The sequence below is a fragment of the Quercus robur genome, chromosome 3, assembly GCF_932294415.1.
Source record: "Quercus robur chromosome 3, dhQueRobu3.1, whole genome shotgun sequence".
Classification (NCBI taxonomy): domain Eukaryota; kingdom Viridiplantae; phylum Streptophyta; class Magnoliopsida; order Fagales; family Fagaceae; genus Quercus; species Quercus robur.
Window position 1 is genome coordinate 31,821,027 of NC_065536.1, and position 10,146 is coordinate 31,831,172.

The 10,146-nt window shown below is 40.8% G+C and overlaps 1 protein-coding gene across 1 annotated transcript; it reads right to left on the bottom strand.

Annotated features, from left to right (window-relative positions):
- Positions 1–5,004: 5,004 nt before the first annotated feature.
- On the bottom strand, positions 5,005–8,983 carry LOC126717801 (serine/threonine-protein kinase BRI1-like 2). The gene has a single exon (XM_050419705.1). The coding sequence runs from the start codon at positions 8,507–8,509 to the stop codon at positions 5,108–5,110; it is 3,402 nt and encodes a 1,133-aa protein (XP_050275662.1). The 5' UTR covers positions 8,510–8,983; the 3' UTR covers positions 5,005–5,107.
- Positions 8,984–10,146: the final 1,163 nt, after the last annotated feature.

Sequence of the window (10,146 nt, forward strand, 5' to 3'; positions counted from 1 at the left end):
AATTTGTAGAGCGTGGGCTTGAAAGTCTAGGCCATGGTCACTAGACGGTAGTTAGTCATGGTGCTCATACAGAAATGAACCATGTTTGCTCAAGAAGTCTTTCTCCTCGACACGGCCTGTGAGGCTCTGGTTCTTGGCCTTTTTTCCCAGCCTCCTTTTTGGATTGCTTACTTCTCTTTTTATATTAGCTCTTACTCTTCCTCTAACGTCCACATGTAAGTTCAGCTTTCCAGGGCTGATACTTGTCCCATCAGCCCATACCCAAAGTGGTTGGGGGTGGTTTTAAAAGCTGAAAAACATTGCTCTATCTGGCGCAGAGTATTTAATTGCAGTAATGGCAGCCTTTCCTTTGTCCTTTGTCGCCATATTGTCCAGGGGTCTTTTCTTCATCAACGTGGATGTGTTCGGTTTTTCCCAAAACTGTTCCTATACCGTTCTTACCCTTTCTTTTAGGAGTGCCTTGGGGATGTCGAGGACAGACTCATCCTCGGCTATGTCTCAAGGCTATTTGGACTTTCATTGTATGTCCTCGGCTATATCCCTCCTCGGCTCGGGCCTTGGGCCCTAATGTAAAGTGGGCCAGGGTCACAAATTCTTTGGCCCCATAATAGCCCCTCAAAATCCTACTGCTCGACCTCTTGGTCGGGGAGGAGGGTTTTGGTGATGTCAGACATTCCTTTAGTTTTACTCACGTTGCGCCTCTGCCGTTTCAGTGTACGAGGTGCGTTTTTAATAAGTTCCCTTTACAAGGCAATGCCCATCCAATGGTTGTAGACGGCGTTGGGAGTTGAGTGGGAATTATCTCGTTTGTAGCTTTTCTTGGAAATCTGTACAGATTAAATACCACCAGACTTGCCTTCCGTATAAGAAGCAAGGTAGGAGGTCACTTCCTTTACGTACAGACCCTTCAGTCTTTTCAAACTCCTAAACCTCCAGCTGCGCTCAAAGTTTTCATTACCAGTGCAATTTAAGCCTTAGAGAGTGATATGTTTGAGGCAAAAGTGGGGGTGAAGGGACCACACCCTCTCCAGAAGCACGGGGTCTCTCCGAGACTTAAGATGGCGCGGTTAGGACAAGGGAGACAGAGACTCAAGACAGCTCTCCCCTTTCACAAGGCGGGGGAGAAGCCTCCTCCTCCTTCAGCCAAAATTCGAAGCAGGCGCTGGTCACGTCAGATTTTTGGAGTGATAGCAATGGGGTTTCTTATCGTCGGTACCATCCGCTCTCTCTCGAGCGCTGCTAATATGACACCCACGTGTTAGGAGTCAAAGCTGATGCGAGGATTAGGCATCCTCGCTTCCCCCTCTCCTCCTTCTCTGGTACCTCCTTTTGTCTCCGCTTCTTCTTCTCTTCCATCACTAGGGACATCCTGGTGTTTCTGCTTCTTCTTCTGCCTCTTCTACCCTTCCGTCAAAAGGGGCCATCCTGACATGCCTAGTTGCCACAAGAGCAGAATTTCGAAGGATTTACCGTTCCCTTGTATCTTTTTCCTTTTTTGCTTTTTCTTTTTGCCTTTGTAGTTAGCTTCTGGTATAGTCTTGCTTAAGTCCCTCATTGTACGCTATACTATTTTTTGGTATTAATAAAAGATGACTTTATGTTATTCTAAGCATTCTTTCTTTTCTGCAATAGTTATACTGTGAATGGATGTGCTATTTTTTATTTATTTTTATTTTTGACGATACTTAGGGCCGAACCCCCTGTTAACAAAAAGCTATTATTTTGAACTCACTGAGATTAACAGGCACAATAATGCCGACCTGAAAAAGGTTATACATATAAAACTAACCGAGGTAACAGCTGAACGTTCTATATTGCGTGTGAAGCGATCATCCGAGGATGGGTAACCCAAAATGAACTATCCGAGATGGTCGCTGTGTACTAGGATGCTTTACCACGTTCCTAACAACATTCATGGCCTTAACCATTTTTGGCACCTGGTCCGAGGACCGAGGTATGACTGTACCGGGCCTAAATACTCGTTTACATTAGTTTCCTTAGAGCTGGGGATCCGAGGACAGGACGGGAGGACCATACAATACCTTGGTTCTGTCCAAAACTTAGATATTTCTTTAAGCAGTTGGTTTCCCCATAGGTTTGAGTCCGAGGACCATACAATACCTTGGTTCTGTCCAAAACTTAGATATTTCTTTAAGTAGTTGGTTTCCCCATAGGTTTGAGTCCGAGGATCATACAATACCTTGGTTCTGTCCAAAACTTAGATATTTCTTTAAGTTCGGGGGGATTAGCCCCTCGGCCAAGGTGTGGGACGTTGATTTGATGTTGGAAGCCCCTAGAACCGTCCACGTTACTGACGCTTCGAAGCGTAGCCCCTAATAACGGGCTGCTGGAAGTGATGGAGGGACTTTCTCGATCCACCGCCTTTACCAGCGCACAAGCCTTTCCCACAGACGGCGCCAATTGTAAGAACTCAATTTGCAAGGACTCCAAAATGATGTTGGGTTCACACGTTAAGGGCCCAAACAATATAATTTGTAGAGCGTAGGCTTGAAAGGCTAGGCCTTGGTCACCAGACGGTGGTTAGTCATGGTGCTCATACAGAAATGACCCATGTTTGCTCAAGAAATCTTTCTCCTTGGCACGGCCTAGGAGGCTCTGGTTCTTGGCCTTTTTTCCTAGCCTCCTTTTTGGATTGCTTACTTCTCTTTTTATATTAGCCCTTACTCTTCCTCCAACGTCCACGTGTAGGTTCAGCTTTCCAGGGCTGATACTTGTCTCATCAGCCCATACTCAAAGTGATTGGGGGTGGTTGTAAAAGCTGAAAGCATTGCTCTGTCTGGCGCAGAGTATTTAATTGCAGTAATGACAGTCTTTCTTTTGTCCTTTGTCGCCATATTATCCAGGGGTCTTTTCTCCATCAACGTGGATGTGTTCGGTTTTTCCCAAAACTGTTCCTATACTATTCTTGCCCTTTCTTTTAGGAGTGCCTTAGGGATGCCGAGGACAAAATTATCCTCGGCTATATCTTAAGGCTATTTAGACTTTCATTGTATGTTCTCGACTATATCCCTCCTCGACTCGGGCCTTGGGCCCTAATGTAAAGTGGGTCAGGGTCACAAATTCTCTGGCCCCACACTAATGGTTGTGCGGACGCTCTAACAAAAAGGAGACATCAATAACAGTGCATTTTGGAAGTCTATGATACCTGATCATCTTTTGTATATGCACCTTTTATTTGAGATATGAAAAACCTCAGCATTAGTAGAATGTGTCCTTTGAAAGTTTTAATGCCCGTTGATGTATAAACTCGTATATATTTAAATAATACACCCCTTTTTTAGAAGTCAAAAAATATTCACCCCTTTTTTTAAAAAAAAAAAAAAAAAAAAAAACCTTTATTGGAGAGAGAAGCGAAATACTAACGAGGCCCAAGCGCTTTTCTTATCAAACAAAACGAATAGAACAGATGGGAGTGGTCCAAGCCGAGCCATACTTCTTCTTGGTTGTTGGCCTTGGATTGCACAGATATCATGAAAAACATCCTAGCCAGGACAAGTATTCTTGGTCCCAAAAACTCTGTTTTAGATTTAGCTCAGAAAACTTTTTTTTTTTTTTTTTTTGGCTGTTTGAAACCATATAGCTTATATCCAGTGAGGTTCACTGCAGTCAAATCTTCATGAAGGGTCCTTGCCAAAAGTTCTGGTTTATGGGAGCGAGGAGTTCGTGGACGAAATCACTACTATTGTTTTAGGAAGGCAAGCGAAAAGTTTATTGAGTTTACATAGAGAGTTTATGTTACAAAGGTTTTGTAAGTAGTTGACTATTTGTAATTGTTCTTGATTTAGCTTGTAGAGGTTTTTCCATTGGAGAAGTTCTTATTTGATTTTCAACTTCGTACCTTGTCATACGCTTTGTTGCTTTTGTTGATTTGGTTTATGTTATATCCGTGGCATATCATATTAATTTGCTGGGTTAATTTTAATTTGTGTGATTATTAACACCTAGGTGCCTTAAAAACGTTGAACTTTTGTCTCAGATCAGAATGTGCAAAAACACAATTGTATAAATTTATGCAATTATTTTTTTTTATTTTGTAATTTTTTTTTGGGGTTAAGAAGCATCTGTTTCAAAAGTTATAGGTTATTTGAAATTAGACCAACTATTTGTAATTTATAGGTACAAACTATTTTATAACATTTTTATAAATTATTGATGTGGTCAACTTTTCATTAGTTTTCATTTAGGCCTTCCATTAATATCATTTTTCATTTACCAATAACTACTTGTAAAATTTTTTGTAAAAAAGTTACAAAAAATTATGTATCTCTAGCATTACTAGCATAACATGTACATGTTTAAAATAAAATAGAGGAATAATTGTTATAGACAGATTGAAGCTAAAATGGAAGGAAACCTACTCTTCAAATAGCTGAGGACTGAGGTTACCGGTTTTTAGAACTTCTGTAATAAGTAAGGAACTTTTTGTTTTCTCTGCATTCTGTTCCATGGTATTTCAGAACGTATATAGCTGTTAAAGATGGTTGTAATTACTATTCTTCTTTAGTCTGAAAATAGATATTACAATCGAGCTGAATTTCTGGGCTGCATTGCTTATTGGCATAAACTCACTTCGTTGATTTACACGTTATGTTTTTGATAAAATGTCTAGCAAGAGTTTCACCCAGTTGAGTTTTCATATGGCTTTTAATTTCTCTCTTTTATAGAGCTCTTTGAGCACCTGATTATTCCCCTGGTGGTGCGTTTAATCTCCTGTCCTACACACATCAGGTAAATACAGGAGGAATAGTGATCTCAAGTGCAGGCAATGAGTTTTGAACTCAAGACCTCATGGATTTTATGAGGTATTTAAAACCACTAGACCAATCCTTTGGGGTTTAATGGCTTTTGGTCTTTGTTATCAATGTCCTCACCCCAGTGTTTGCATCTATGAATCTAAGCATTTGCATTAGTTTAAGCCACAATAAATGCTCTCTAACTGATGGGCAGTGATTGTTGATCAACAAAGCAAAAGAAGATAAAGACTAGTAAAATAGGTACAGCAAAATCTTCAACATCTGAACAAGAAATCTTACAACCTTATCTTCATACACTAATCATAATCAATGAAAAAAAAAGAAGTCATAGTTCAACCACTGTTGCTGCTTCCATTGGCTGATCCAGGCATCAGCTCTCTCAGATTAGCCACAACCTGCAACATGTTAGGCCTTTTGGAAGGGAAATCGTCCACACATTGCAATGCTATTTCCAAATACCTTATCATCTCTTTTACTTCTACAGCTTCTGCTTCATCAGTTCCTTTTGTCACTAAGAGCAACTCTGGGTCTATTACTTCCATTTGTTTACCTTCTCTTACCTTTATTTTCACCCACCCCACCAAGTTGGTATCTCCAAAGTCCTCCTTGTCTGTTGGACGTTTCCCTGCCAAGAGTTCCAAGAGGACAACACCAAAAGAATAGACATCGCCTTTTGCAGTGCAGCGGAAGCTTTGGTAATACTCAGGTGGGACATATCCAGGTGTGCCTGCCAGTGTGCTTACACTTAGGTGTGTGTCAAGTGCACTAATAAGCCTTGCCATTCCAAAATCAGAGACCCTGGCTTCCATTTCATGGTCAAGTAGTACATTGCTTGACTTCATGTCCCTGTGTATAATGTGTGGGATGCAATTGTGATGTAGGAAACAGAGTCCTTTAGCTGCACCTCTTGCAATCTTTTTTCTTTCCTCCCATGTCAGAATTCGCCTATCTCGTGTCTTTGTCCTCCCATGGAGCATTTCTTCTAGGCTTCCATATTCCATAAATTCATACACAAGGAGTCTCTCCTCGCCGACTTTGCAATAACCCAATAGAGGCACAAGATTCTTATGCTTGATCTTCCCTAAAGTTTCCATCTCAGCCATGAATTCTCGGTCCCCCTGGCAGCTCAGTCGTATGAGCTTCTTGATTGCAACACTTGACCCATCTTTCAATGTCGCCTTGAACACTTCTCCAAACCCTCCACACCCAATAAGACTTTCTGCTGAGAAGCCGTTGGTAGCCTCAATGAGTTGGGAGAACTTTAGCTTCCTCAGCTGCCTCTGAAAAGTTGCTACATTTATGCTCAATGGCTCTTTTTCTTTGTCAATTTTCCATGTGGTGGCTGCATGGGATGCTTGCAAGGTATTAAGCATCTTGACTTCCTCTGCCTCCTTCCGCCTTGCACGCATTGCGATTGCCCACACAATCAGTATGCAGACAGAAGCAATTGAGATGAGAATCCCTAGGACAATGCTATTTGCCCAAGATGCAGCTGTTGTCTTCCGACTTCCTCTGTTACCATCGCCACTTGGAATTGTTGGTGCTTCATTGCTAATTGTGCATTCAGGTAATGGAACCCCACAGAGTCCTGGGTTGTTCGCATACTGGCTTGCAGGAAGTGTAGTGAGTTGTCCTCTTGATGGAATTTCTCCAGTTAATTCGTTGTTGGATAGATCAATTTGCACTAAAAATGATAGGTTTGAGAAGGAGTCTGGAATATGGCCCTGCAATCTGTTATGTGATGCATCAAATACACCTAAATCTTTGAGCTGGCCAAGTGATGACGGAATCTCACCAGATAACTGGTTGTGGGCTAACACAAGAACTTGTAAGGCCACCATGTTCCCAAGTTCGTCGGGGATTTTACCACGAAGCTCATTGTAAGAAAGATCCAAATACTCCAGCGTCTGGTACTTTGTAAAACGGCTTAGGACTGGACCAGAATAAAATCTTGTGAAATCACAAGTCTTCAGTGTAGGGATCTGCTGTAGTCTTTCAGGTCGAATTCCTGAAAATTCCAACAAACCTCCAACTCCTTTACATGAATTTCCCACATTACGTACAAACACCAAGGTGTTGTCAGAAAGATATCCGGAAAATGCTTTTGCCCCTAGCTGTCGGCCAAGTTGAGGTGGAATCTCCCCATTAAGCTTGTTGCTGTTCAAGTCCAGCCAAACCAAACTGCTGCACTTTGCTAGCTCTCTTGGTATCTGCCCACTGAAGCTGTTATTCCCTAGTTGCAAAACAGCCAGTCTTGTCAATAGACCAAATTCCTTTGGGATCTCACCGGTGAGTCCATTGCTTGTGAGCGATATCCATTCAAGATTCCTGCAATTGAACAATTCAACTGGAATTTCACCTTTCAGATGATTGTTGTTGAGGATAAGATTCTTGAGATTCTTGCATTTTCCCAACTCTGGTGGGATTCTACCTTCCAATCCATTGAACCATGCTATTAGCTGCTCAAGATTCTCAAGCTTCCCAAGCTCTGCTGGAATTGAGCCATTGAGATAGTTTAGGCTAAAATCAATTTTCTTCAGCTGTGAACATTGTGATAACTCAGCAGGGATTCCTCCCGTGATGAGATTATCCGGCATTTTCAACTCCTCAAGCATGGCAGCTCCTGGACATATATCTGGTGGGATGATACCTGAAATCCTGTTAGAGCTAAAATCTATAATCTTTAAGCTCTTGCAAGATGATATAGAAGCAGGAAATGATCCAGAGATTATGTTATTACTCAACAACAAATTCTCTAGTGCGACAAGTTTCTTAAAAAAGGAATCGGGTAAGGGACCCGATATATTATTATTAGACAGGTCAAGAAACTGCAACCAAGAACAAGAGGATAAAGAGGCAGGAATTGAGCCTGAAAGGTTATTATTAGAAAGCACAAGTTCTGAAAGTGAGCCACATGCATCTCCCAATTCAGGAGGGATCCAGCCAGTGAGATAATTTCGAGAGAGATCCAATCTCTGTAAACTGTTGAGCTGCCCAAATGATCTTGGGATTTCCCCAGAGAGCCAATTGTAAGCTAAATTCAAAGTTTGGAGACTCGTGCAGTTTGAAAAGGAGTTTGGAAGGGACCCCGATATACGATTTCCAGAGAGATCAAGCCGCAGCAAGGAACTGCAAGAGTTATCAATTTTCAATTCAGAAATTGAGCCTGTTAGATTGTTATAAGAGAGGTCAAGGACCTGCAGTTTATCTGAATTCAATAAGAGAGTTTCGGGTAAAGAACCCGTCATATTGCTAAAAGAAAGATTCACATCTTCAAGATCAGGACACCTGAGGAACAAATTTTCAGGGACAGAACCAACAAGAATATTAAAAGATAGATCAAGCTGTTTCAAACCAGGTGGGAGGTGAAGCAAAGTAGTTGCATTTATGTAAAACGAATTGGTAGACAGCTTTAGGGCAGATAACATTTCAAGGGAAGACAAAGGATCAAAGAACATAGTCCCAACAAGATAAGACCCTGTAAGATCGAGTTGAGTCACTCGTCCTAAAGAGCATGAAATTCCATGCCAGCTGCATGGATTCCTGTCGAGCTGCCAATCTGATAAAGCTCCATTTGGGTCCTTCTGTATCATCTTCTTGAACATAATAAGAGCTTGTACATCAGTCTTGATCATTGAATCCCCGTCTTGTTTTGTCCCAGGAACTAAAACAAACAGCATGAAGAGAAGTGGCAGAGCAAGATGATAGAAAAGCTGAACTGGGTTGCCCTCCATTGAAGACACAATTTGCAGGAACACAATAGAGAGAGAGAGAGAGAGAAATGAGACAGTGTGTATAGAGTAGAGAGGGGCTGTTTGAGTGTGTTATGTGTAGTGTGTAGAGAGAGAGAGTGGTGGATATGATGAGAAATTGCTGTGGAAAGCAGAGGAAAAAAAAACTTTAGGAAAAGAAGCTGCTTTATTATTATTATTTTTTTTTGTGTGTGTGTATGTTTTATAAAATGGAAAAGGAGGGAACGTGGGAATGAATAAGAAAAGAAGGGAATTGGATTGAAGTTGGTGGTGGGTATGTACTTATACGGTTCTTGAGTACTAGAATTTGTAGGGGGAGAGAGAATTTCATGAGAGGATTGATTTGACTTTTAGTCAAAAGGGTTGGCCCCCACAGACAAGGTCTATTTCTCAGATCGGTGCTTTAGAGCTAAAAATTTGGACTGTGCTTGATCCAAGGGCCACTGTCTGATAGTAAGCGTGAGAATGTTTCCCTACTAGATATTGTGATGATATTATGAGCAATAGGGGCTTTTATGTTAAAGAACTCAGATACCAATCTGCACCTTTTTATATTGTCTCTCATTTCAGAGTTTGTTCATGCATTTTGTGCACCCTGGTGTGACCAGTGGTTCATGTCAATTCATTGATTTATAGTTTCTTTTGCATTAAAATGGAAAGTTGTTTTTGATTCTGGTTCTTCCATTTGAGATGGTCCATGTAGAGTCAAATCTTCGGGTCTCAACTCTCAACTACTTGGTTTTGGCTGCAGAATCCACTTCTCTTTATTCAATTATATTTATGTTCATTTTGATGGTTTTTTCATATGCAGAATAAGAATTAAAACCTTGACATTGCAGTTTCCTTCGGATTTCATTTCATCCCATTCGATCAACAGTGCTTGGATCATAATACATTTGGTAATTTGTCAATTTCACATTTTGACCTGCTATCCCCAACTGTCCCTTGTCAATTGGGCACTTGATTTGAATCCACAACCAATGTGTTTTTCCTATAATTCATATTACACCCATAACTCTAAAAATATATTAAATCTTACAAATTATGTATTTGACATTATTTCAAATTAGGATAAAATGGATTGATGCTTTATTATAGCCACACGCACAACCTTAGAACACATCAACCGTGCACTAATATCTAGATCCATGTTAACAAATTCATGGAATGAGCATAATAATTCTTGTTCATGACAGGATGAAATAAATCACAACCCTATCCAAAATTCCAATCCCATCTCATAATCACACCAGGCAGAATGAATTCCATGTTGTAGGGGAATTTAACAAAGAAAAAGATAATGTACTGTGGGACCCATGTGCTGAATTTGAAGTGGAATCATTATACAGATCAATTGGTGTGCAATTGTTGCTTCACTAAAAAATAAAATACTTGTTGTTAAGTAAACAAATAGAGGCCCACATAGGAACCAAATCAATGAGCTCTGTGTTAATGGCATGGGAGGTTATGATTCCCCCAATTGGCCCCTTTGCTGCTTTTCTTGGCTACCAAGCTGGGTTGAGCCCCTCCTATTCAATTTTCACCCTCTACAACCCCTGACATGGTTCAAACCATCTTTATCTTTAACGTTAAAGTTCTACTTTATTGCTGGTTTTGGG